The sequence below is a fragment of the Lissotriton vulgaris genome, chromosome 6 (genome assembly GCF_964263255.1).
Source record: "Lissotriton vulgaris chromosome 6, aLisVul1.2, whole genome shotgun sequence".
Lineage (NCBI taxonomy): Eukaryota > Metazoa > Chordata > Amphibia > Caudata > Salamandridae > Lissotriton > Lissotriton vulgaris.
Genome location: NC_141694.1, coordinates 1,737,510,178 through 1,737,538,065, shown reverse-complemented (window position 1 = coordinate 1,737,538,065; position 27,888 = coordinate 1,737,510,178). Strand labels below are relative to the sequence as shown.

Here is a 27,888-nt window from a genome sequence, read left to right as displayed (position 1 = left end):
TGCTACAGTTGCTGCACACTGATTAGTGGATATGCCACATCAATGCCCTGTACAATTTATGATTTACACAGTGCTGTCGATGCATTTGTGTTGAATCATCATTCTTCAGTGTGATAATCATGGAGACTACGAAGCTCAATGTGTGCATGCATTCACTAATGTTTATGCCATGCAGAGTGGCCTTGTGAGGGTACCCCCAGTTCTGGAGGGAGGGGGGTCACTGTGCATCCTGATTCAGTGTCTGGCTGCTGTACTGATAGATGCTGACATATGACAATGTGTAAATGTTCATTAGTCCTTCTTTACTCTCATACCTGCAGCTCAAAGTACACCAACGTAAGGCTGTCTGGAGGGCCATAGCAGCAAAGGTGCGAGCCCTGGGGGTATCAAACAGACGACACACACACTGTCACAAGAGGTGGGACGACATCAGCCGGCTGGCTAAGCAAGTGGCAGAGATGAAGTTGGGGATGGTACCACGCACAGGGCGTGTGGCACGCCGCACCATGACTCCGCTGATGGCACGCATACTGGCAGTGACCTATCCAGACCTGGATGCACGTCTGAAGGGGCTTCAGCAGCAAGACAGCGATGGTGAGTATCCGGGGAGGGAGAGTTTGTCTGGGAGTGGATGCATGTGTAGAGTGCCTGTGTCTGCGGTGACACATGTGATGTGCGTGTGCTGCCATGCTGTGATATGTGATGTGAGTGGCAACTGTGATGTGTGTCTGTATGAGGCATTGGCCCACCATGGCCTTACTCTGCAGCTCCTGGCTGCAGTTTTCAGTCCTTGACATATATTTTGTTGTCCACATGGTCACTCTTCTTTGTGATGGTGGGTGTAGTCCCTATTATGCTGTACAGCTGTGTCCACTTAATGAGTGTTACACCATGTCAGTCTACTTTGCATGCACCTGCATGGTAGTGGCCCACACATCTGACAACAATGTGAACCCACATTGGTACATGGTGATTGTAATGGCCTATTTGACAATGTGGCATGTGTAGACAAAACAGGTGTGTGTATTCCCCTCTGGATCCCTTTAGGCTCTGGAAGTGGTGATGTTAGTTGTGGCTACATCATGTCCGTGGGGCAGGTCCATGTGGGCTAGGGGAACACCATCCATGGGCAGGGTGTAGTGCTGTGTGTCATCGACATTGGTCCACTCCTGCCTGTTTGTCCGCATGACAGGCTCAGTTGTGGTGTAACTGGTGTGTAGCAGCACAATGATTTGAGGGTGTGGTGGTTACCATGTAGCTCTAGGCCTCTCATGTGCTGCATTGCTCTGATATCGTGTGACCAGACTATGACACTTATACAACCATGTTTCTGTCACTAATGCAGATTCGGAAGACACCACGGCGGAACATGATCCTGAAAGTGGTGGGGAGACCAGCACGACAGCGGCAGCAGAGCAGGGTGAGACGGAGCAAAGTGACACTGACCACACCAGCGCTACTGAGGGTGACAGGAGTATGCATGAGGAATCTGTGGCTGAGACACAGAGTACCACTTCATCTGATGGCAGGGGGGATGAGTCCCTGTTAGCAGCCACAGGGGATGGGGACTCTGCTGCTGCATCTGACTACCAACGGCCACTGCCCACCCTCCCATCCACTTCCTCTGGGGCTGGCCGTATCCGTGTCACTAAGAGGGGACGTGTGACATTCACACATGGCACCGCAGCACCTGCACCTGTCCCCCCTGCTGCCCTCAGTGCAGAGTGCGTAGAGCTCCTGCGGCAACTTTGCGTGGGCCAGACCGCCCTGCTGAATGCCTTCAGTGCCCACGATTACAAAATAGGGCAGGTTCTGGCATTCATGGAGGGCATACACTCTGACGTGGGTGGCCTACATCGTACACTCCTGTCATTGTCAGGTACAGTGACGTCAGCCCTCCAACATGCCCCCTTTGCAGCTCAGGTGCCTGTGACGTCCACCCAGTCAGTGGCCACATCAGATGACAGTGAGCACTTGGGACATACATCAAGTAAACGTTACAACACTAGGAGCACAGCTCAGACCCAAAGCAAACAATCCCGTCCACAGACTCCATCCCCAAAGAAGGGCAGGGACCCCCCAATATGCACAGACCAGGTGGAGTCACAGAAGAGCAAGGCCAGAACAACATTGTGTCAGACATCAGGCTCACATGCTGCTGAGCCATCACCAGATATTGACTCTGCTATGCCCACAGAGGATGTGTGGGATGTCATGACTACACCTGGGGTGAACACAGGGACACACCCACCTACCACATCAACCCCAGAACAAAGTACATCGAGGCAGGTGGAGGGAAGCCCTGTTGTGACCAGCCCAGTCATTGTGGCAAAGAAGGGCAGTGTAGTGGCCATCCCTGGCAAGAAGGGACAGGAGGGCAGTGTAGTGGCCATCCCTGGCAAGAAGGGACAGGAGGGCAGTGTAGTGGCCATCCCTGGGGTAAGTGGGAAGGTGGTCACTGTGGGGGGTACACCTTCCAGAGAGGCTAAAGTGGTCCGGAGGCGTAGCCAGCACAAGCGTACTGCAGGATCAAGCACTTCTCCAGAGGGAGTGGCAGTGTCTGCCCCTGAAGTGGAACAGTTGGGGGGTGTGCAGGTGGTGTCAACGCCACTTCCCATCAACCCCATGACAGGGAAGCAAATTCATATTCCAAAGAAGTGGAAGGGCACCCCTCCAACCTCTCCCACCCACACTGTGTCAAGGGCGTGCATGACTCCACCTCCACGTGCCACGGTGCCCCCTGGTCCGCACAGCCCTCCACCTTGCAGGCCCTCTGTTATAGCCACACCACATGTCCCTCTGTCACACCAGTCAAGTCGACCTGCAGTCCCTGACACACAGCCAGGTTCCACTCCACATGACAGCCAGGAGTGAGTTGTCAACACCCTCAGACGCCTGTGCCACACATAGGTGTGCTACAGTACACCATTGTTAGCGATGTGGGTGTGTTCCTGGGCCTGTTGCTCTGATGTGCTGTACCCTGCCCTGCCAAGGACACTGGGCCTGTTGCTCTGATGTGCTCTCCCCTGCCAAGGACTCTGGGCCTGTTGCTCTGATGTGCTGTACCCTGCCCTGCCAAGGACACTGGGCCTGTTGCTCTGATGTGCTCTCCCCTGCCAAGGACTCTGGGCCTGTTGCTCTGATGTGCTCTCCCCTGCCCTGCCAAGGACTCTGGGCCTGTTGCTCTGATGTGCTCTCCCCTGCCCTGCCAAGGACACTGGGCCTGTTGCTCTGATGTGCTCTCCCCTGCCAAGGACTCTGGGCCTGTTGCTCTGATGTGCTGTACCCTGCCCTGCCAAGGACACTGGGCCTGTTGCTCTGATGTGCTCTCCCCTGCCAAGGACTCTGGGCCTGTTGCTCTGATGTGCTCTCCCCTGCCCTGCCAAGGACTCTGGGCCTGTTGCTCTGATGTGCTCTCCCCTGCCAAGGACTCTGGGCCTGTTGCTCTGATGTGCTCTCCCCTGCCAAGGACTCTGGGCCTGTTGCTCTGATGTGCTGTACCCTGCCCTGCCAAGGACACTGGGCCTGTTGCTCTGATGTGCTCTCCCCTGCCAAGGACTCTGGGCCTGTTGCTCTGATGTGCTCTCCCCTGCCCTGCCAAGGACTCTGGGCCTGTTGCTCTGATGTGCTCTCCCCTGCCAAGGACTCTGGGCCTGTTGCTCTGATGTGCTCTCCCCTGCCAAGGACTCTGGGCCTGTTGCTCTGATGTGCTGTACCCTGCCCTGCCAAGGACACTGGGCCTGTTGCTCTGATGTGCTCTCCCCTGCCAAGGACTCTGGGCCTGTTGCTCTGATGTGCTCTCCCCTGCCAAGGACTCTGGGCCTGTTGCTCTGATGTGCTCTCCCCTGCCCTGCCAAGGACACTGGGCCTGTTGCTCTGATGTGCTCTCCCCTGCCAAGGACTCTGGGCCTGTTGCTCTGATGTGCTGTACCCTGCCCTGCCAAGGACACTGGGCCTGTTGCTCTGATGTGCTCTCCCCTGCCAAGGACTCTGGGCCTGTTGCTCTGATGTGCTCTCCCCTGCCCTGCCAAGGACTCTGGGCCTGTTGCTCTGATGTGCTCTCCCCTGCCAAGGACTCTGGGCCTGTTGCTCTGATGTGCTCTCCCCTGCCAAGGACTCTGGGCCTGTTGCTCTGATGTGCTGTACCCTGCCCTGCCAAGGACACTGGGCCTGTTGCTCTGATGTGCTCTCCCCTGCCAAGGACTCTGGGCCTGTTGCTCTGATGTGCTGTACCCTGCCCTGCCAAGGACACTGGGCCTGTTGCTCTGATGTGCTCTCCCCTGCCAAGGACTCTGGGCCTGTTGCTCTGATGTGCTCTCCCCTGCCAAGGACACTGGGCCTGTTGCTCTGATGTGCTCTCCCCTGCCAAGGACTCTGGGCCTGTTGCTCTGATGTGCTGTACCCTGCCCTGCCAAGGACACTGGGCCTGTTGCTCTGATGTGCTCTCCCCTGCCAAGGACTCTGGGCCTGTTGCTCTGATGTGCTCTCCCCTGCCAAGGACTCTGGGCCTGTTGCTCTGATGTGCTCTCCCCTGCCCTGCCAAGGACTCTGGGCCTGTTGCTCTGATGTGCTGTACCCTGCCCTGCCAAGGACACTGGGCCTGTTGCTCTGATGTGCTCTCCCCTGCCAAGGACTCTGGGCCTGTTGCTCTGATGTGCTGTACCCTGCCCTGCCAAGGACACTGGGCCTGTTGCTCTGATGTGCTCTCCCCTGCCAAGGACTCTGGGCCTGTTGCTCTGATGTGCTGTACCCTGCCCTGCCAAGGACACTGGGCCTGTTGCTCTGATGTGCTCTCCCCTGCCAAGGACTCTGGGCCTGTTGCTCTGATGTGCTGTACCCTGCCCTGCCAAGGACACTGGGCCTGTTGCTCTGATGTGCTCTCCCCTGCCAAGGACTCTGGGCCTGTTGCTCTGATGTGCTCTCCCCTGCCAAGGACTCTGGGCCTGTTGCTCTGATGTGCTGTACCCTGCCCTGCCAAGGACACTGGGCCTGTTGCTCTGATGTGCTCTCCCCTGCCAAGGACTCTGGGCCTGTTGCTCTGATGTGCTGTACCCTGCCCTGCCAAGGACTTTGCACTTCCCGATTGTGATTCACCAGTGCATAGTCTATGGCATTTGCACATGATTTTGAGAGTTGCTGTTGTCTACTTATGTTGTGTAGCTACATCTGTGCAATATGTGAATAAATACAGTACATTATGGTGTGTTTTCTCTGTCTCCTTACTGATTAAAGTCATTTTCTTGTTTGACTGAGTTCCATGGTCTATTTTGTACATCACCATTGCAAGGTTGTATGTGGCCATATGATTTTTAGACAGGGGGACAGGTTCTTCAGTCCATTGTGGCCCTGCTGATGTTGTACTCTGTGATGGTTATTTGGCAGGCCATGCAGTTTTCGTGTGGGTGAATTGCTATTGCTGCATACACTGTTCACAGGTCACCTTGGGGGACACTGGCAGCACAGGGTGTGCAGCTGTGCTGTGGTGTAGTAGATGTTTATGATGTGATGAGGTGTGTGTTTCCCATTCTGTGTGCCCTGGCGTGTATGTGTATGGTCGTCTTGTGTTGGCCCTTGGTCCTGGTGGCATGGCTTACATGGCATGTGTGTGGCAGAGGTGTGCAGTGTGAAGGGTGTTAGTTTGTAGTGTATGTATGTGTGCCCCTGTATGGTGTGAGACACACATGTGTCAGGCAGGAGTTGTATGCCTGTTGTATGTTTTGTCTTGCCCTGTGTGGATGTTTGTATTCAATTGTGTGGGCTGTGGGGAGTGCACTGGTGTTGTGTGTCCGTTGTCAGGCAATCCTGCTGTGCCTTTGTCCCTGGTTGTGTGTCGCAGTGTGTGTGTATTGTGCTTGTTGTTACAGTGCTTGTTGATGTGCAAGGGGGTGCACGGGATTGGCACCTGGCCTGTGACTACTTCGGGTGGTGTGCAGTGTTGGTCGGGGTGGTGTGTCGCTGTGATGTTTGGAATGTGTCCATGCCTTGCTGTTGCCCTGCCTTCTGCATTGTGCGCATGTGTTGACCGCGGCGGTGACGTGTCCGTGACCGTGACGTTGCTGCAGGTTGGCCGACGTTGTGTGTTCCGGATGCCGTGGGGTGCCTTGTTCTGAGGTGGGTGATGTGTGGGTGCCCATGTGGATGTGTTGTGCCCCCCAGCAGGATGCCAGTGTTGTGCTTGGGACCTGTGTCGGCATGTGTGTTGTGTGGTGTATATGTGTAGTGACGTACCTGCGGCGGCGTCCGCGGCGGCCCATCTGGCGATAGTGTTGCAGCAGGTACATGACCGGATGCATGTGGAGGGCTGGGTCCATGGGGTTCATGTCGGATCTCGGCGTGCGTGCTCCGCTGTAGACTTTCCGCCTGCTAGAGCTGTGCGGTGTCTCCGGTGCGGTGCGTCAGCTTGTTTGGCCCATCCTAATATGTCGAGCGGGGCGGACGTCATCGACCGCGGCGGAGGGTCTCGATTGGCTGCAGCCGCCGCGGTGGCGGGCGCACCTTGATGGCGGAGCGAGGCGCTCCGCGGCGGACGGGAAATGACCTGTGTTTACATATCCTAATGTGGCGGACGTGATTTCCACTGCTAGCGGGCGGAAAAAGCTGTTTTTCCGCCCCGCCATCGTTTCGGTAGTGCCACCGCCCGCTATCCTAATGGACCCCTAAGACTCTTTCCTCCACCATTTTCTACCCCGACTTTCATGGTAATTAACCCTGGGCGAAGCACTACGCTAGGCTCGCGTAGTTTGCGAAGTTTGCGCAACTTCGCACTACTCGAGCTGCACGTAGCACAGTGCGAACACGCATAGCACAGCGTAGCGTAGTGCAGCGGTCATTTTTGCTTGCTCGCGGTCCTCAACATCATGTTCGTGACCGCGAGCAAGCAAAATGACATCCCGGCGAGATTCTCAATACGGGGAGGTCAGGTTTCTCATTGTGAGTGGTCGCGCATGCTTGTGACCGCTCGCGATGAGAAACTACCAGTCCGCGTTTAGAAAGCTGCCGCTCGAGTAAAATTCTACTCAAGCAGCAGAAAACTACAGCTCGCACTGTGCTGTTTTCAATGATTGCACAGTGCCGGATGCTTGTCCGCACTGTGCCATAATTGAAAACGCATCTTGCACAGTGCGAACATGCTACTACGCAGCTCGCGTAGTGCTACGTGAAGTTTGCGTAGTGCAAAGTGCACTTCGCGTAGCTTCGGTACGCTACTTCACAAACTACGCCCACCCCTAGATTGTGTGTGGTCCAATGTTTGAAAGAAGATGAGAGAAGGACCCTTAATTTGAGGAACAATGTGGTGCAACTTATTATATCTCACAGAGGTCCCCACAAAGCTGTTTCTTCCCCTACTTTAGCTAGGTGGGTGAAAGATGTTATGGCTGAAGGAGGTGTGGATACCTCTGTATTTGGAGCTCATTCACTTATAGGTGCCTCGGCCTCCAAAGCTTTCACCTTGGGTGGGAGCTTACAAGATATCTTAAGGGCAGCCGACTGGTCTAACGAGAGCATGTTTAAGAGTTGCTATTTTAAAACTATGTCTAATGTGATTAACAATGTATTGAATGCACTTTAATTAAACCTGCATAATATTGGCCTCTGTGTCATGCCATAAAATGTAGATTTTCCACAGCCTACTGCAAAGAAAATCTGGATTTTATTAAAAATCCCACCATTTATACCCGCCCGGGTAAATTCATGTCTTATCTATCCTTTCTTTCAGAGTGACAATTTTGACCATGGATTTAACCTTTCATCTCCTGGATGTATTCAACAGGAATTTCTTCGGATTAAAGTTTATTTTGTTCGCAGCGCCAATAAAAGAACGAAGATGGCTGCCTGGTGATGGATTACATAGAGACGTTCAGAATGTTCTCAAAGTTCTAAATTCTTTCTAATTGTTGCTGCTGTGTGAGCTGGCAATAAAAGGAGATTGCATAATCTTAGCCTCCCTATCTTTAATAAAATCCACATTTTTTTTCAGTAGGCTGTGGAAAATCTACATTTCTCTATGCAACTCTGTTATATTTGTAATGTATTTTTCAATGTTTTGACTTTTATCTGGAATGTAGGTGCAGCAATGCTGTACCTTCAACATTCCACAAACTCCTCCTTCTTTTGCTAATATTATATCAAGAGTAAGATGATTTTGCATTACCATAGTACTCATAGCAATTTTTTCAGTATTTACCATTAAGAATCCACCTGCTGTGTCTGTTGACAAACGATCTACTATCATTGAAAATCTCCAAATTCGATTTGCATTGAAAGATATTCCCACTGCTGGTATCAGTGCTCCAAAGATATCACCTATTATTTCTATAACACTCGCTCTTTTTCTACGACTTAAAGGTTTGCCTAGCTCATGGATGCCATTCGTACCTCTATCTACATGAAAATTTTTAGGAAAGACCAAACCCACATAACATGTCCCGTATCAGTGGTCAGGTAATCTGTAATAAGTCTTATTTCCACATATGACTTGCTCCTACAAAATAATTATCATACATGGTATTGTCTCTCCTAATACAAAATTTCCCTAAAAATGGAGTATCTATGTTTATGGCTACATTCACGTTTTCTTCATCAAGATTTTCATCATCCAATGTCCAATATTTGGATTTTTCATGCCTTACTTTTTCTTTCCGTTTATAAGCCATTCTTCTCTTTTCAACCATATCTAAAAATGCTTTTTCTTCCACTCTCATTTTATAGGTCAAATTATTCTTAAATGCATAATCGTGGGTCAATTCGTCTATTTATAAAAAATATTCTCCTATAACTGTGGCATACTTTTTCTTCTTTAGTGTCTTATCAATCTTTAGTTTAGCAAAAACTTCATCTGAATTCGAATAATGATACTCTAGAATACCTGTTTGATAAAACAGGCTTTCAATCACACTGCACGTGACTCCATATGTAAGTGGAAGGTGGTGATATGTCACCCCCTTGGAAACAGATGCAGGTAACTTTACACATACATAGCAATCACTAGCATCCATTGTTCTAACATATTCAGATAACAATTTTGAAAATGTATTCTTCGTGAAGTCAGTAATTGAGCTATCCTGATGTAATTCTGGCCTATACACATGCTGCTTATTAGACTTTGATTCTACATTTTGTTCACCTGAACTCACATTATGCTTTAACTTTACTAAGTTATCCTGGAAAGGAATGAGAATAGCTAATATTTTCCATATCAATATTAGTAATCCAGTACAAATTAGACATGACCTGCACCATTTTCTAAAAATAGAACATTTCGTCTTATGTTCATTAGTAACCATTATTATTTTTTTTTTTACACAGCGAGTTTTTCTAACAGATTTTCTTTGACCTTATGTCACCTACAAGCTTTTAGTTTTTCTTTTTTTTTTCACAACAAATTTTATTAATTGATCAGGTAGAAGCAGGTATACAGCACTCCACAATCAGGAGGTCACTGCAAGATTATCAGCATAAACACATCATTGTATACCAATCAATAAAAAAGAAACGTTTCTCCCTAATACCCCCAACTCCCACAGCCACCCAAGAACCCCACTACCCGCCCCTTATCCCACCCTAGCCCCGTACACGGGATCATGTCAAGCCCTCTGTACATGCTATCTGAAAGTTCGGCGCCATGCGCCCTCTAGGCCTGGTGTCCATCACCCAAATCTAGATCGTCGTCAGGCTCTGCCGGTGGATCAAGAGTCAAACCCCTGTAGTCTGCCCACCTCTTCCAGATTTTAAAATGCTTCCTGGGACAACCTCTGGCCTCGAACACTGGGTGCTCCATACCCATAAAATAGTCCAGTCCCGCTTTCCATGCACTCAGCGGGGGGGGCTCGCTCATTCTTCCACTCTCGGCCACCACCAGGCCCAACAGCAAGAGATGACGTTTGTAAATATTTCCACCTACCCCCTCTAACACATGGAGGAGACCCAGACGATGGGTGCGGGGGAGATCCCAGCCCAGCACTTCCGACAAACAACTCCACACACCATTCCAGAACCTAGTCAAGCCAGTACACGACCACACAGTATGAATTAGGGTACCCATGTCAGCTCCACAACGCAAGCACTCCGGGGACCGAATTAGGCCCACCTTCCACAGTCGCTCTCGGGTATAGTAGGCCCTGTGCAAGTATTTAAATTGGATTAATCGGAGTCGCACCGCAATAGCCGTCCCACGTGGGGACTCCAGTGCCTCCCTCCAGTCGTCTTCATCCAGGGGCCCTACGTCCTTTTCCCACGCATCTTTCAGTGGGAGCAAGGAGTAGGAGCAGTTGGTGACCAGCGTCTGATATATGCAGGATACCTTTTTGTCCCCAAGATCGCCCATGAAGACCTTCGCCTCTACGGGGCTGAATTCCGGCAGTGACTCCAACCCAACCAGGCTAGGCGCTAATGTGTGGCGAAATTGCAAGTATCGAAAGAACTGAGTGTTAGGCATGTGAAACTCATCCCGCAAGTCCTGGAATGACTTAAGTGTCACACCGACATAACGTCTCCAAGCGAGGAAATTCCTATAGAATCCCATCTGCCAAACCCCGTAAGCGAGGCCAGCGCCGGGAGTCGTCCATTCCGCCACAACGGGGTCTCTGCCGTCAATCTCCCCCACCAACCCATCCGACGCAGTGCCTGTCTCCAAACTGCAAATACCACTTGCGTGGCTGACGGCAGCCGCCTTCTAAGCCCAGCCGAATATAGTGTGGTATGCAATGTGTTATCCCCCATCAGTAAGCGCTCCAGCGCGTATGCCGGATCGCCACCATCCCCATACCACCTATCGTTTAAAACCAGCAGATGCGAAGCTTGGTAATACGAGAGGATGTCCAACGTGGCCAGGCCCCCACAATACGTGGATAGAAAGCACTTGCGTAGCGCCACTCTAGCGGCTCCCCCTGCCCACAAAAAGCGGCCCAGGGCGGAATTGACCTGCCGGAACCACCGTGGTGCAATTGGGTGCGGATGGTTCTGTAATTGATAAAGGAGGCGCGGAAGGGCAACCATTTTAAAAATCGCTGACCTGCCATATATGGTAAGGGGCATCCGAGACCAAGTTTTGATATCCGTTTGTACCCTCTCCCATACCGGCAACACGTTGCGCTCCCATGAGACCGTCGCAGACTCGGACAAGAACACTCCAAGGTATAATATGCCCCCGGCCGCAGTTCCCAAGGCTGACGCCCATGAGCCCGTGTCCGCCCCGTCACCCAGCACCCACAGGGTGGACTTACTCGGTTTAAGGTAAAGGCCCGACACCTCACCAAAGATGCGCATTATCTCTAACACTCGGGGCCCAGAACTATTCAGGTCAGTGAGGAAAAAGAGGACATCGTCCGCATAGAGGGCGATTTGATCGGTAAGGCCCCCTCCCATACAAAGCCCCGCAGCTGCGCATCAATGCGCACCCAAGAGGCAAGAGGCAAGAGGCTCCATAATTAAAGCAAATAAATATGGGGACAGCGGGCAACCCTGACGGGTCCCCCGGCCGATGGCAAACCTCCCCGAGATCGCTCCAGAAACACGCACAGACGCCGTGATATCAGTATAGAGAAGTTTGATATAGGATATAAACACAGGGCCCAGATTAAGATGAGGTAGAAGCGCGAATAAGTATGTCCAGCTTACCGAGTCAAAGGCCCTGTCTATGTCTGCCAAGAGCAGGGCCGCCTGCTCCCGTGGCCCTTATCGCATCCACAGCATTTTGTGCCCTGCGAATATTGTGTTGCGTCGCTCTACGCGGCATGAAGCCCGCCTGATCCGGGTGGACCAGATCAGCCACATATGGGAGGAGACGATTCGCCAACACCTTAGCCAACAGTTTAGCCTCAAAGGGGGCCTACCAGGTTTCTGAAACACCACCACCTCGGCATGTCGCCAGTCAGCCGGCAGTCTTCCCACTTCCCGCGCTGCCTCCAGTGCGATCCTATAATGGGACCCCAATTGTAGATGGAACTTTTTATGGAATTTACACGGGAAACCGCTCGGCCCGGGCGCCTTCCCTGTGTTGAGCTGCCCCAGTGCATCACCCAGTTCCTCCGCCGTGAGGGGAAGGTCCAATGCTTTCCGGGTTTCAGCGGAGACCGCCCTCGGGGGCAGGTCAGCGATAAATTTGTCAATCGCCTCAGCCGAGAGGCAATCCAGTGGTGCATATTGTTCCGCATAACAGCTGGCAAAGCCAGCTGCCAGCGCCGCTGAGTCCGTAATGGTGATGCCGTCTCCATCCGTAATCCCAGGCAGGGCAAGCAGCTGCAGAGTACGCTGGCACAGTCTGTGAAGCATAGTACAAGACTTGTCACCCCATTGATATACCCTACTCCGCATAGCTAGCCACGCCTGCCGAGCCTCGTCTAGTAACACCGACGCATATGACTGCTGCGCCTGTAGAAGCCGCCGCACCGCCACTGCGTCCGCCTCCCCCCGACAATGTTGTTCCAGCGTCTCCACACGGGCTGCTGCCTCAACTATAGCTTCCCGACGCCTGCGACGGGCTTCAGCGCACCGCGCAATATCAATTCCCCTCAGGGTAGGTTTCATGGCTTTCCAGACGACCACGGGGTCAGTGCCTTCCACCAGATTTTCTCGCCAGTAGTTAGCAATCGCACCATGCATGTTTTGCACGTATTCGGCTTGCTGAAGGTGCCAGGATGACATCCTCCACCGGAATGGCTGCCTCATCTTATGCAGGTCAACCACCACGGCCACAGAGAGTGATCAGACAGTCCCCTAGGCAGTATGGAAGCCTCCCGTATTCTGTCCAGGAATCCACAAGGCACGAAGACATAATCCAGCTGGGAGAAGGAACCATGGACCGCCGAGACATATGTGTATTCACGGGCTCTGACATGCATGTGTCGCCAAACATCCGCCCAGCCAAGCCCCTCCACCATGGCGCGCAGCCGATTAGGGACGGCAGCTGCAGGCGCTCCCTGCATCCTCCGACGGTCCTCACACACATCCATCACATCGTTCCAATCTCCTCCCAGGACCGCCAGGGAATCTGGAATGTCAGCCCATACTGCAAACAAACGCTCAGCCAGGGACCACTGCAGGGGGGGGAGCATAAACACAGCCAAACACTATCGATTCCGTGCCTACCATCCCCTGAACAAACACATAGCGGCCCTGGGGGTCTATCCACTTTCTCTCATGCACATAAGCCAGCCTTTGATGGATTAGGATAGCTACGCCCCTGGAGCCTCTGGAGAACCCCGCGTGAAAAACTTGTTGGTAGCCTTACCTCTGTAGTCTCAGCACTTTCGTCCCCATCATGTGAGTTTCTTGCAACAACAAGACATCAGCAGCTTCCCTCTTACCCCACCGCAGTATCGCCCCCCTCTTGATCTTGTCCAACATCCCTCTAACATTCCAGCTCACTATACGTATTGACTCCCTGGGGAGCCCTGGGGTGGAAGCCTCAGCCATAGTTCCACGAGACCCAATACCAAAGCACCCCGCACCAGGCCCAGGTGCACAGCACATCACAGAACCAGGCATTATAGGTCGCGTGTACCCCCAACCAACCCACCCAACCCCCCCTTCACCTGTCCCCAACACAAACCCCTCAACTTCCCATCCCCGAATCTACACCCCCCCACCCCAATACCTCATAGAACACTGAAGTATCTGTCGCGGCATGGGCAACCTCGGGCCCAAAACAGAGCGCCCAAGGCCAACCATACCAATGGATCCCAATTACCCACTGAACCAAGAACCCGCCCCTCCCAAGTTAACTCCCACTCACGTAGGAGGCAAGTAGCCCCTGTATTGAGGCACCCCTAACCCTACCCCACAGTCCCACTATTGTTCAGGAAAACAAACTAGTCATGGCAATATATTCAGCGTTCAACCAGTAGTATAGCAGAACTCAGTTGCAAAACTCCTCTCCGCTTGAGCACATGGCCGTACAAGCGCCTTGAGACCCTTGCGGGTGAGTGGTGCGCTATACAAGTATCAATTTACATTTATGTCCTCTACAGAACGGTATAGATCCCCACAGTTACTCAGTTGCCCTTTCTAGAGTGATCAGAGTCAGTAGGCGCAGCTGACCGAGTTGTACTGCGAGAGGTAGAGCATTTTTCTGAGACCTAGACCTCCTAGTCCTTTTGCCACGGGCATTCTGGTCCCCCCGTTCCTGCGATGGATCTCTCGAGTGACCCGGGTCCAAGCCCGGTTGAGCATGGGGCCTGACCCTCACCGTTTCATCAGTCCACTTGAAAACGTCTTCCGGCGTATCAAAAAAATGAGTCCGTGATTGGAAGACCACCCGTAGGCGGGCCGGGTAGAGCAAGGAGTATTGAATTTTCAGGCCTCGGAGTTTCGCCTTGGTGGCCATAAAGGAGTGTCGCTGTTGTTGTACAATTCTGGTGTAGTCGGGGAAGATCATGATCCTTTGGCTTTCAAAGAGAAGAGAGTCTTTGGCCCTCGCTTCCCGCAAGATTGTGTCCCTGTCATGAAAGTTCAGGATTCTAGCAATCACTGGCCTGGGCCGCTCACCCACGGGCAGTTTCTGCGTCAGGGCCCGATGGGCGCGTTCAATCACAAAACAGCGGGACAGGACATCCGGGGGGAGCCAACTCTCTAGCCACTGGGACAAGAACTGTTCCATATTGCCCTTCTCACAACCCTCCGGAAAACCCACAAAGCAAAGGTTGTTTCTGCGCGCCCGCCCTTCAGTATTCTCCACACGAAGCGCTAGGCCCTTTTGTATGTTTTCCATCGCCGCCATTTTCTGCTTCAGGGTTCCAACATCGTCCTCCACCACTGAAATCCTAGACTCGGTCTCCTGATTATCGCCACAGCGTTGCGCAAGTCCTGGCGCAGTAGGGTCACATCCGCTCCAACCGCACCAATTTTGGCATCCAACATATCCCTGGACTGAGTTATCGCCGCCATCAGTGCCGCGTTATCTGGCCCCGACCCCTGGCCCCCCGATGCTCCGGGGGCCCCGCTCGGTCCCGTAAACTTGTCGATGGGCCCCTGCTTAGCAGGTCCACCCCCCTCTGGTCATGGCTGAGGCCCACTCCGGTGCCGCTGCCCTCGGAGCTTTCGCAGAACTACGAGGCGAGCAATCCGCACCTCCAACAACTGCCAGGGATAGTTCACAGGCAAGATGTCCACGCAGCAGGCACACACTCTTCCTATTCCCTGCCGCCGTCTGCTACCGGGGGGGCACTCGCAAGACTCTTCAGGTCTAGTTTCTGCGCGACCAGGATCTGCCAGGACCACCTCTCCCGATAGGGTTCACCGCCCCAGATTGTACCAGCTCACCTCGTGGTCCTCCAATATTGCCCAGGGACGCCTCAGCTCCTCACTCAGCTCCTGTTGAGTGCCCAGGCGCACTGCGTGATATCAATCTGGGCACGCCGGCCACTCTCGCCCACTGGTCAAGCACACCACTCTGGGGGGGGGGCCCGGGGGAGTCACTCACTGTTCGTCGTCCGTCGCCAGGCACGGGCTCAGTTCTCGCCGGTCAGTCTGGCCAGACTCCAGTCCGCGGCCCAGTTGTGCCCTGCCGCACTGTGCCCAGCTATCAGATGCGGCCATACACCAGGGGCCGCCGCTCCTCAGGTCTCACAGTGTTTCGGCTCTGTCCGATCGGACTCCAGCACTATCAGGCGGGGACCGCCAAACTCGAGGCCCCGGCTCCGCCGGGTCCAGGTAGGCCGCTGCTCCCCACGGGCGTCCGCTGCGCACCGATCTCCTCCTTCTGCCACAGCAGGGATGGTCAAGGACCCACCCGTTGCTCCGCCAACAACACGCAGCTTCTGGCTCAGGCAGAGGGACAGCGCCGCCGGCCTTCACGCGAGCTCTCCGGCTCGGGCACGCCAAAATTGAGGCCCCGGCTTGCCGACCGAGACTAGGCCGCAAGCCACAGCAGTCGATTCCGCCTCGCTGGTCGGTGTAGGAGCGCCGCTCGCTGCATCGGAAGACTCTGGGCACCTTCAGCCACAATTGCCCCACAAGCGGTCCGCTATTCGGGTCCGGGGGCCAGGATTAATGGTCGGATAAAGATCGGGCCGGCGAGCGCTCTAGAAAGCTGCATCCGCCATCAACGCCCGCTAAGCCACGCCCCCAGCTTTTAGTTTTTCTAACAAGTTTTTTTTCGACCTTATGTCACCTGCAAGCTTTTAGTTTTTCTAACAAGTTTTCTTCAACCTTATGTCACCTACTTTATTTTTTACTTACAATGCCATCTCTTTTAACAGGATTTCAGGTTTTACCTTTATTATTATTTCTTTGATCAAGTACCACTTTTCTTTGCAATTCAGTCCTTTACTCACTTTTCCCATTTGTCGTTGGGCAATTCAAGTTCTCTTGACTGCTGTTTACCTCTTCAATTGGAGGTAGAAGAATATAGGTCCACTCAGGTGATTTGTACTTCCGATTTAGTCTTCTTACTCTTTTTGGCCTTTGAACAACTTCTATTTTCTGTCCCAATGTCTCTTTTTGACTGGTTATTTCATTCACCTGTTCCTCTTGTTTTCTTTCTTTGTTAACCAGTTTAAATCTCAGTCCATCATTTCCTTTAGGCCAATTATCTCCTTTACAAAATCTTTTTGTCTTAGGTTCCGTGGTGTTATGTTCCACTCTCCAAGCCCTTTTTCTTGGACTTTTTCTTAATGAAGTTTCATCTGCACTGTCATCTGTCTCACTTCCAGTGTCCTCAACAGTTTCATTTACGATGACCTTTATAACCTCTTTTCCCTTCACAGAGTCAGTTTTCTCTTTTGACAGCTCTTTCACTCTGTTAGGAACATCTCCATAGCTGGTACTTGGAATCTCATCTTCTTCTTGAATTATTTCCTCTTTTCCAGTGTCAGGATTTTCGTTCCTGCTTTCAGAGCTTCCTGTCTGTCTTACCAGTTTTATCTTCACCTTGCTCAGTGTCCTTACTGGTGTCAGTCCTTACCAATTCTCGATCTTCAGATTGATCTTCAGAATTTGGTACTTCATGAATTTCTCCTTCTCCTTCAGATGCAGAACTAGTGTCTGATACTTCCAGATGTCGATGTTCCTGTCCATCTTCAGTATCTGGATTTCTCTCTGGTTCACCTTCAGAGTCAGAATCAGTTGTGCTTTCACCTTCTTCGTTTAGTTTTTCAGGTTCAGGCACACGGATTGTGTAGCTTGCATGCACCCATCTTTTTAATCCGGCACACTTGACTGCAGTGGTGCTAACTAGAATGACTTGTCTCGGTCTCTGCCAACGAGGTACCAAGCAGTTTCTTCTGAGATGTACTTTTATGCGGACCCAGTCTTCAGGAACTAGATCATGAGCTGGATTTTTCTCTTTCGTGTTCGATTCAGTTCCCACCTGATGGAACACAGAAGTTACCACATCAGACAGATTTTTGCAGTAATCCAGTATGATGTCATCATTATTTGTTAACAACTTATCAGCTGGTACAAATGCCTGCCTCATCAACCTGTCCATTAAGATTTCATGTGGACTCAGTCCAGTTTTTCTGTCAGGTATGCTTCTTAAGGTCATCAAAACAAGTGGCAAGGAATCAGGCCACTTCAGTCCTGTTGCCAAACACATTTTTGCAATTCTGTTTTTAATGGTTCCATTTACTTGCTCAACTACTCCTGAAGCCTCAGGTCTGTAAGCACAATGCAGTTTTTGACGAATGTCCAGTGCTTCACATACAATTTGCATGAGTTCATTTTGAAAATGCGGGCCACGATCAGTTTCGATCGTTACTGGAAAACCGTACCTAGGTATTATCTCACGTAGAAGTAACTTTGCAACAATTAACCCATCATTTCTCCTCGTGGGGAAAGCCTCTACCCCTCGAGAGACCAAACAGATGATCACTAAAACATATCTGAGTCTGTTACATGGCGGAAGTTAAATAAAGTCTAACTGCATTCGTGTAAATGGACCTCCCTCCCGTCCTATGGTTCCCAAACTCACAATTGTTCTTCTGTTTGGATTAAACTGTTGGCACACCAGGCAACTCTGGCACAAACTCTCAGCTATCATCCTGAACTTGGGAGTACCACATCTGTCTGAATAAACGAAGCATGGCATCTCTCCCAATATGAGCTTGACCATGGTACATTCGGCCCATATTTGAGATCATGCTATCGGGCATTACTGGTCTTTCATCTTTGTAAACCCAGATTTCATCTTCCTCTCTTTGTCTACATCCTGCCTTTAACCAGACATCGTTCTCTTCCTCATCAGCTTCCTCCTGCATTTGCCTCACTTCCTGCCAAGTTTCAACTGCATTTGTTAGCATTAAAGGACTTGAAACATGCTCTTTCTCCCAGTTCCGATTAATGGATGCAAGATTTTTAGCACAGTATTTTGCAATTGAATCTACATATCTGTTACCTCTGGTGATGTAGTCATCCCCTTTTTGTGGGCTGCACACTTCACAACAGCTGTTTTGTCAGGCAACTGAATTGCATCATTCAACATCCTCACAAACTCCGCATTCCGAATTGGTGATCCTGCAGAGGTCATATAACCTCTCTGAGACGACAGTTGTCCATAGTCATGGATAACTCCAAAACCATATTGATTGTCAGTCACTATGGTTACTTTGATTTCTTTTCCCAGCTCACATGCTTGAATCAAAGCAATCAATTCCGCTATTTGAGCAGAACTGATTCCTTTCAAACAAGATGCTTCCAGTACACTGTGCAAACAGCGTAGGCTGCGCTCAAAGCACCCTCATTTGTGCTCAGACATGAACCATCAACAAACATCACATAATCGGTGCTTCACATAAGCTCAATTTTAACTGTTCAAATGCTTCCATCTCAGTTTTAGTCAGAACTATAGGGTTTCTGATATCTGCTCTTGTTAATCTCTGAAATGGCTTTGCAATCAGTGAGAATCCACTAATCCACTGTCTACAGTAACCCACCATTCCCAGAAACATCCTCACCTGTCTTTTATTTTTTGGTGGCTGCATTCCTTGTATCATTTTAATTCTTTACGCAGGGACTTCTCTAATTCCTTTCACAATCTTATGACCTAAGTATTGCACTTCTTTCTGACAAAATTGTAGTTTTGACGGAGACACTTTATGTCCCTCTTCAGCCAAATGATTCAACAATGCAATGGTATCTGTTACACATGCATCTTTTGTCTTTGATGTACTAGGAGATCATTCTGCATCATGGGGAATTTGGTATAGAATCACTGCTGGATTTGGTACAATCGGACAACATGGGACAACTATCTTATTAACCTTTCTCAAATCCTGTACAATTCTAAATGTTCCGTTTGGCTTTTTCAATCCCATTATCAGTGAATTAAAAGGACTACTCTCTATTTCTCTCAGATTTCCTTGCTCAATCATTTTATTTATTACCGGAGTTATTCCTTCAATTATTTCTGCTGTCATTTTGTATTGGGGAATGTTTGGGTAACTCGCACCTTCTTTGATAGAGATTTTTACAGGATCTACATCTTTCATCAACCCAATATATTCTCCTGTGAAATCCCATACCTTTACTGTCACTACCTTTTTCAACTCATCCGGTATCTTTTCCCGATCAAACACAGGAAACAATTTCTTTTGTTCTACCTCAATCATGAGCATGGTCATTTTATACAGACTGTCTTCATCTGGAGTTTGCAATTCTATGCCGTCTGGTGAACAGTATATGGCAAAGTTAATTTTACATAGAATGTCTCGTCCTAACGGAACTACTATCACTCACAACAAATCGATGCATGTCTTTAAAATTTCCAATTTCTACCTCAACTGGTTGTGTTAGTGAGGTTTTAATCTGTCTATTAGCTTCACCTACAACTTGGATGCGGTCTCCAGAGAGAGGAAGATTCTGAACTTTCACTGATCTAATAGTAGAACGGGAAGCACCAGTGTTAACTAGGAAAGTTATTTCTACATCATTCACTTTTCCGTTTACAAATGGACCGGACTGATCTACCTCAAGAGTGGCTCCAAGCACACACTCTTCTCCCTCTCTTAGGCACTATCAGAAACTTTCATCCGACTCACTCCCATTTTCCTCTTGTAACCAGTACTGGGGACTCACATTCACTCTAGGTGATCTTGATAGGCTTTTAATCTGTCTGTTCCAATGGTTCCAATATTTAATTCTTCCATATCAACTTTTAATCTTGCAACATCTAATACTTTGGGTTCATTTTCTTTTAATTTCAAAGTTTTAAGCCAATCACTTAATTCTTGTTTTGACGGACCTATCGGGGTTTGTGTCAAATCTTTTTTTTCAGTACTTCGTTCAGGTGTAGCAGGTGAATCAGATTCTGCTCCAGTTGCAAATTTATACGGTGAACTCTGATTGAAAGTCAAGTCAGGCGGATTTACATTACTTGCTCGTCTGATTTCTGACAAATCTGGATAAATATTTTCTTTTACTTTTTGAAAACTTTGCTGTAAAGGGATTGTTAAGCTTGGCTCTTTTATTCTTTTGTTCTCAAACACTGGAATTACAGGTCCTACTGTTACTGGGACTGTTACCGCTTCCAGATTTTTCGTAAGCTCTTGTATCTTTTCTGTTAATTCATTTGCAGATCGTATATACTCAGTAGTACTAGCTTGTTCCTCAACTCGTATTTCTGCTCTACTCACACTTCCTCTTTCATCATTCTGTTTGGGAGTACCAGTAAGTCTTGTTTCTGTCTTTGAGGTATTTGGGTTGTATCTCACTTCTACTCTTTCTTGTACATCTCTAAAATTTGAAAATTGTCTTGGGGTTTCATTATTTCTACCTTCTACTGGCGGAGCATTAGGTGTAGTCCATGAAGAACCTGGTGATATGGTGGCGGTCTTCTATTTAATATTTCTTCTAATACAGCATCCTCTGATTCACTGTCACCATACCCTTCTCTCCCTGCTTCTGTATTTTTCCTCTTTTCTGTGCATTTCCGCACTTCATATTCTTCGACTAGTCTGACCGGATACATGCCATCACACATGTTAGCGTTTCTCAATCTAGGCATTCTACTTTCATGTGTTTCTCCCCATAAATTACGAAATCTACCTCTTGGTCAGATACGTCCTCTCAATCTCTCACTTTGCAATTCATGCATCTCATCCTCCCAATTCACTAAAGCTTCAAACTGAGTCGGTCTAGGTTTTTGGTACAAAATTCATCATCTTTACTCTCAAATTTCTCAAAACTGCCAAATCAAAAGATCCTCCTTCTGGAAACGCTAGTACACCATCATTCCTAGTATACCTTGCCCAATTCTCTAACCAAAAACATGTATGGTAACCATATTTTGACAACATATAGGAAGCAGGCGTTTACGGCGGAGGATGCAATTTTCCCTCTCTTGTGACTATCCCCTTATCCTTTACAAACACACTTTTCAATTTCTTAAACCATGAAGGTTTCTTCTTTTCTTCGTAATAGTAATCAATTTTTCTGTAAATTTCCAGTCTTTCAAAAGATCGCGCACTTCCTTGTTGCTGTTCCATAACACCAACCTATCACAGTGCTGTTCACACTAGCGTACCAATTAGAACAATATATGTCTCTTTAGTGCTTAACCAATAGTTTCGCTGCTTTTTCGTGATGCACCAATCAGCTCTTACTCTGTCTTGGTCACGAGGACCAATCCCAGCACGACACTTTTGACGTCACCAGTGCTCCGGCCCCAGCAGCGCGACTGACCCCTCCCTTACAAGGGTTTTTCGTGAAGCCGTATTTACAAAATATTCAACTGAATCAGTTAGTAACTTACACAAAACAATTCCATTTGTCTGTTTCGCTAAAACAAAGTGATAGATTTTCAATCGCACAAGTATCCCGTATTTGGAGTAGACGACGCTTACCTCCACAGGATCTTAGACTCGTCGATAGAGTAGCACAACCCTCTACCTTACCCTTCTGTCAGGCAATAACGAACCAGTTTCTCTAGGAATAAGACACATACAGAGACTTCAATGCTCCTTAGAGTCTAATCCAGAGTTTCACAAGAACGCATATTGCTATTTCATTTACACAAGTTCACACGGAAAAATCCCTATTCATTTATACAATAATTCTGTATTTCCATTAGGCAGCGCTTACCTCTACCCTACCACAGAATTTGTCTATAGTTAGTAAAGTAGCACACCCACTTTACTCTTCTTTCAAGCTGTGGTTAAGTCCTACTACTCTCCCAGCGATAAGTTTTAAAACAGAATACGCAATGATCCCTATACTTGAAAGCTGAAATTTCATAGACTGCCCTCACTATACATTTATCCTTTCACACCTAAGGTCCCTAAACTTGTGATGTGCAATGACACCACTTGTGATATGTGCAAATACCACTGTAGTAAATGACGATACAACCCTTTGAAACAGACTAATGCACTGTGCAACTTCACTTGCCACACTTCCTCTGCCTGCAGACAGAGGCACCAGCTTCCCACAACTTCGAAAGCTTTTCCAGGACTACACATAACGTAATACAAAACTCAACAGATGTTAGTCATAATTCTGTACATAAAACCCTTATATCACTTTATACATAATCCTAGCTAATTCTATAGCAACCAATGCTCTGCTACCAAGTTAATTTACTGATGCAGCGCTATTCCGGAAATACATTTTAATACCATGTCACCTTTCCCTGAAGCACAAAATCATACATTTACTCGTCAGTAGGGCCCATAACAATGCGAGCCACTCACAAAACTCTTTCATCCTACCTCATGGATCAGTGATATTCAAAGGAGAGCTGCTGTATCATAGCGGGTGCCTAAAACTCTAACAGAATATTTATACTATTTACACCTGCAGTTTGAATGAGTTTACCATGGTTTTATTTAACAAAACATTTATTTTAGACACGCCGCCACTGTGGTCGACGAATCTGCTAGTAAAAAATTAGGCGTAGGAAAACTCAAGACCAGCTTCATTCTCCATTTATTTAATTTTTATTAAAAGCAAATTTAACTTGCCTAAAAGTTTATTCACTTTATTTATTTCTTTATTCAAGACGACATTTAAAAGGAAATCATGGATTTTTAATTTCAAAACAGTTAATTCCATTTATTTAGTAAAGTTCAGAAATATGCATTTTATTTAAATTTCAGAAATGAAAGTATTAGCAAAAGACAGATAGTTTCCAAAATGTATTTGCTCCTACTTCCTAACTTCCCTGACTAACAGCCTCACCTAAGTTTAGATCTCCCTCAAAGAAATAGAAAAGTTATTCAAAGTCTTGCATCTCAGGAAAATCTGCATTCCGACAGCATCTCTGGTGGAAATCGAAAAGAAGTTTTTTTCTTCAGTAAAATTAGCACTTCTTATACCTTTTTCACTCGCTCTATCCATCTAAAAAAGTAACTTTCAGCTTAAATTCAAGTTCTGTTTGAACAATTTAGGGGTGGATGAGCATCATCTCGTCATCGAAATATTATTTTTCCTTCCGTCCGCAGGTTTCTAATGGGTCCATTGCTTTGGCCCAAGGCCCTAGTCCTGTTCTCCACTCGCAACTTTACTGAAAGTTCTCACGTTCTGAACCATTGTGCTCATCATCTTGGCAGCCATCTATTCTTCCAGGCTACTCAGTCACTCCAGGCACAAGCAGCTCGCATTCGGACTCGGATTTTGCTCGCGCATGCGTACTTCTTTTAATCGAGTGACTCCATTTTTCTTAGGCTTCACGAGTCAAAAATGGAAACAAACACAAATGAACGTTAATTTAGGAATTGTAGCCCTTCTGTTTACCTCCCTTTTTCTAAGATTTTCCCTATTAGTAGTTACCTAGCGACCTAGCCACATTTAAGCATTTTATACTCACTTATCCTTCGGATTTTGCCACAAAATATGTAAACAAAAGCACATTTATGCCGCATTCCATTATCTTAAAGCCGCTTATTAGTTTAGTCCATGACAGAATCACAAGATTAGTAAATTATAATTGCAACATAAGCATAATTAGTTCCCACGTATGTCTGTGTAGGTGCAATTTTTATTCTAGGTTGATTAGTTCCACACGTCACTCAATTAGTTCAAGTTATGAATATATAAGGGTATACAAAATTTTGTTTCTCCACCTTGCTCCATCAGATACCCATCAATAGCTTACTTTTGCAGATTCATATACTGTACATTGGTGATAAACTGTGAATGTGGAAAAGTTTTATGGCATCCTTACTGAAATAAAGTATTTGAATGAATAAAATTAAGATAACTTTCTGTTATTATCATTTTATGTTTGTGCTGCTTTGTGTGCCGGCAGGTGGTTGGGACTGCTCTGCTCTCGAAACAGAGGAGGGGAGATGTGGTTTACCCACTCCTAAGTGTGCAATGACCGTTTGGTCGGGCCACTAGGGCCGCCCAAACCAGTCATGCACACTTTCTCCTTCTCCATGCAGGCTGCATTACAACCTGCATGGAGAACAATCAATCAATCAATCAATCAGTCAGAGCATTTGTAAAGCGCAATACTTACTCATGAGGGTCTCTAGGCGCTGGGGAGGGGGGGCAAAGGGGAGAATGCTGCTACTGCTCGAAAAGCCAGGTCTTGAGGAGTCTTCTGAAGATCAGCAGGTCTTGGGTCTGCCATAGGGAGATGAGGAGGGTGTTCCAGAACATGCCCACTACTCCAGCCCCTGGCTGAGCGCTGTGTCATGGCACTCAGACTAATCACAATGTTGCATTGCTGTGATTGGCTTAGGGGAGGGCGCCTGGCTGCCTGCTTCCTGTTCCTAAAGTCGGAGGCAGGAGAGCAGGAGCAGAGACATGGGACACGGCGGAAAATTAAGTCATTTTTGTAAAACATTTTTTTGTTAAGCTCCCTCCCGTAATTGTGACCCCCCACATGCCCCCACGCACTTCTCCCCCCTGCGATTACCCGCGCCTGCCACCCCACCCATGAACCATGCCTTCCGCCACTGCCAAACACCCTGTCCAGCTCAACTCGATCTCAAGGTATTGCAACACTTTATATAGACACTAGTTACATTTCACAATTTCGTTTTTTATGGCACAGGGAAGATGACGTGATTTGCCCAGGATCACAGGATGTTGAGCGGACGCTGAGGCTCTAACTTGCTGTACTATTCTACCCATCGTCAGCACAGAATCAGACTTCACACTGAGAGTATCCTGAAACCAGCACTACAGGCAAGTAAACTTGCAATTATATTCTCAGAAAGCTTTGAAAAAGCCAATAGGCTTTGCCTTTACGAGATCTAGTGGCTTTGCTTATGTTTTTTCACACATTGCACAGCAACAGGAGATGATGTGCAACATGGCCTACAGTTTTAAAATACGCTGTGATGCTGTCAATGGTGCCTGCGTCCTAGCTCTTTTGTTTTTTTACTTTAAGCCATGTTACTCAGCAGCTTGTGCAAGGTGTAAAAAAACATTGACAAAGTCATGTTGTGTCATGTCGTGTAGACAAAACCTATAGGCTTTCGAAGAACACTTAAAAATTGCCTTTTAGGGGGGGTTTGTGAATCTGGTTTGTAAATACCAGTGATACAACCTAGTATGCACATTGATGGGGCCATAAGAGGAAATAAACCTCAACTCTTATTCGCTGCATGACTAAAGTGCGCTTCTCTCTCTAGACCTTACTCTTGACTTCATGTTTCGTTTTTTTATTTTATTTTACAGTGTTTCCTGAAGTTACATCAAGTATCCAGGGACAAGAACGAACAGAGAAAAAGAGTGGAAGTAACAGGGTCTTAAACAGGGCTCAGTTTGAAAACTGTGAAATATGGCAATTCATCCTTTTTCTTAAAGTGCTTGTGGAGGAAATCCATGCTAAACAAGCATTGGCAGTATCAACAGGTCTAGTGTTGCAGGGCAAAATCAAATACTTACATAATAATCCCAAGCACCGTGTACACAGTGACACCAACTTTTATTGCTGAACAAGAAAGAAAAGACATTAAATTAATGTGGGCAATGTGTAAAGCCATTTTTCAATAAAAAGACTGACAATCTGGCTTTCACAACAGCACCCAAAGGTACAGGACCGCTTTATATAATCAGCACCATATATTGCCTTTCTCAAAAAACAAATCATAACACTTTTACAAAGTTTCTCTAAACTTATATTACCCAACTGCTCACCAACTTAAAACTTACCCCAAAAATTTATTATTAATTACATAGACGAAATGTAATGCATTTACCATTGCTTGTTGAATTTTGAAAGGCTACACATAAATTAATGGAGTGGTAGCATTGGGCTAGTTTGGGCTAGTATTTGGTTGCTTTTGGGCTTGAAAGTTGTGAAAAAAAATCTGGCAAGACTGGCGGATATAGCAGTCCTTTCTCGGTTTCCACAGTCTGTCCATTAGAGCGGGAGGCGGCCGCTCAGCACTTCGGATGAGGCAACACTGAAGGATTAAACAATATATATCGGCAGCTCTGAGATATATTTGAAAGATAATACAGGATTGATTTGCGTAAAATGCTTTCTCGATCGTGCCCAATACGGTCATATTTACATTGTAGTGATAAAATAAAATAGGCCTATTCAGACAGAAACGAAACGCTCGAAAACTCGCTGTCCATTGTTCTTTCGTATATCACCCTACTTTGTCGAACGAGATTACTCAAGCAATGCAGCCGTTTTAATTTCAATTGTACCCAAACGCGAGCGGGAGAGAAACACTTTGTAAACTGATACCGAATTAACGTCTCGTGCCTTTTCTATAGCCCCTGAAGTAATTGTAAAAGATACGTAAATGGCGATTATGAGATGAAGTGAAAAGAGATGGTGTGAGATGAAGCCACAGAAATGACCATGGCCCTTTCACCGAACTCTTGGCTCACTTTGGAGATTCCCTCTGCACGCCCCGCAGTCCAGTAAATATGTTGAAAGTGACAGATGCAAATTTATTTGCCAAATGTTAAATTCCAAACTGTCCTGTGTTTATTATGTGTCGCTGTCAAAATGCACTCTGGCCAGGGCTACTTGCTGTAACAGAGCCTTTCACACTACGTGTTAGCATGTCGTAGGTGCTGGGTTCACCATAAGCAGGGGGTGGGGGAGGAACGAGGTGTGAGCAGGTGAGAGGAGAAACGGTGATTGAGACAAAAGAGTGAGAGACAATAGTAAGAATGAAGACAGGCAAGTGAAGGAGAAGGAAAGAGTCAAAAGGAGATTGATGAAGTGTTAGAGGAACAGATATATTGAGGAGTGAGAACGATGAAAGAGCAGGCAACCCACGAGAAATGTGCCTGGCAACCTAAATATTTTTGGAATGTTTTATTGCTGCCTCGTCAAACCTCGGACTATTAGCCTCATAAATGTGTTTTTAAATACATCATTTATCCACGGCGGTGCACAGATTCAGTCTACACACCACCACAGGAAATATTGGATCTATGACTGCATTCACAGTGTCCCAACATATAAAGTACATATTACAATGGCAGCATTCACAATGCTATTCTATTTCAAATGTATATTGATATGTCACCTCAGTGTCGCATTGTCTTTGCCCTTGCATGAAAATATAAGTTTGTATATCTCTCTAATAAATTAATTCCGTTTTGATCAAGACTTGTCGATGTGCTTTATTCTCATCTGGACATTGGAGTCACAACTCCCAAGTTATATTTAAATTCTATTCTTTTTTTTTTACCAATGTTAGTGGCCCAGTACGCTTTACAAATTATTACTGTTCATATATCTTGTCAAAATTACATCTGGCGAAAACATTAACAACTAAAAAAACGAGAAAAGAAAATCAATTGTGTAGCTCCCTGTGTACGTATATTGTAGCAGTGTTTCAAATATTTTCTTTCCTCATGTAAACACTTCCTTTATTTTTTGCTGTTGTCAATACTGGGATATAGGTCCCCCAATCAGTTTAGTCCTGGCTACGGGCCTGTTTCACAATACAAAACCTACTATCCATCTAAATTTCACATATCCAACAATAAATCTGACGATGGAAAGGAAAAGTGAAATATTAATGAGGAAAA

At 47.6% G+C, this 27,888-nt stretch overlaps 1 protein-coding gene across 1 annotated transcript; it reads left to right on the top strand.

Annotated features, from left to right (window-relative positions):
* Positions 1-300: 300 nt before the first annotated feature.
* LOC147709395 (uncharacterized) lies at positions 301-25,635 on the top strand. Its single transcript, XM_086925974.1, has 3 exons — positions 301-594; positions 1,346-2,343; positions 25,561-25,635. The coding sequence occupies exons 1-3, from the start codon at positions 459-461 to the stop codon at positions 25,633-25,635; spliced, it is 1,209 nt and encodes a 402-aa protein (XP_086782100.1). The 5' UTR covers positions 301-458.
* Positions 25,636-27,888: the final 2,253 nt, after the last annotated feature.

What these genes read in the sequence shown, in the direction of transcription:
- LOC147709395 (XM_086925974.1), top strand. Translation starts at nt 459, where the DNA reads ATGAAGTTGGGGATGGTACCACGCACAGGGCGTGTGGCACGCCGCACC. An exon ending in TCAGCAGCAAGACAGCGATG is followed by an intron (nt 595 to 1,345) that starts GTGAGTATCCGG and finishes TCACTAATGCAG; the next exon opens with ATTCGGAAGACACCACGGCG. An exon ending in TTGTGGCAAAGAAGGGCAGT is followed by an intron (nt 2,344 to 25,560) that starts GTAGTGGCCATC and finishes TTTATTTTACAG; the next exon opens with TGTTTCCTGAAGTTACATCA.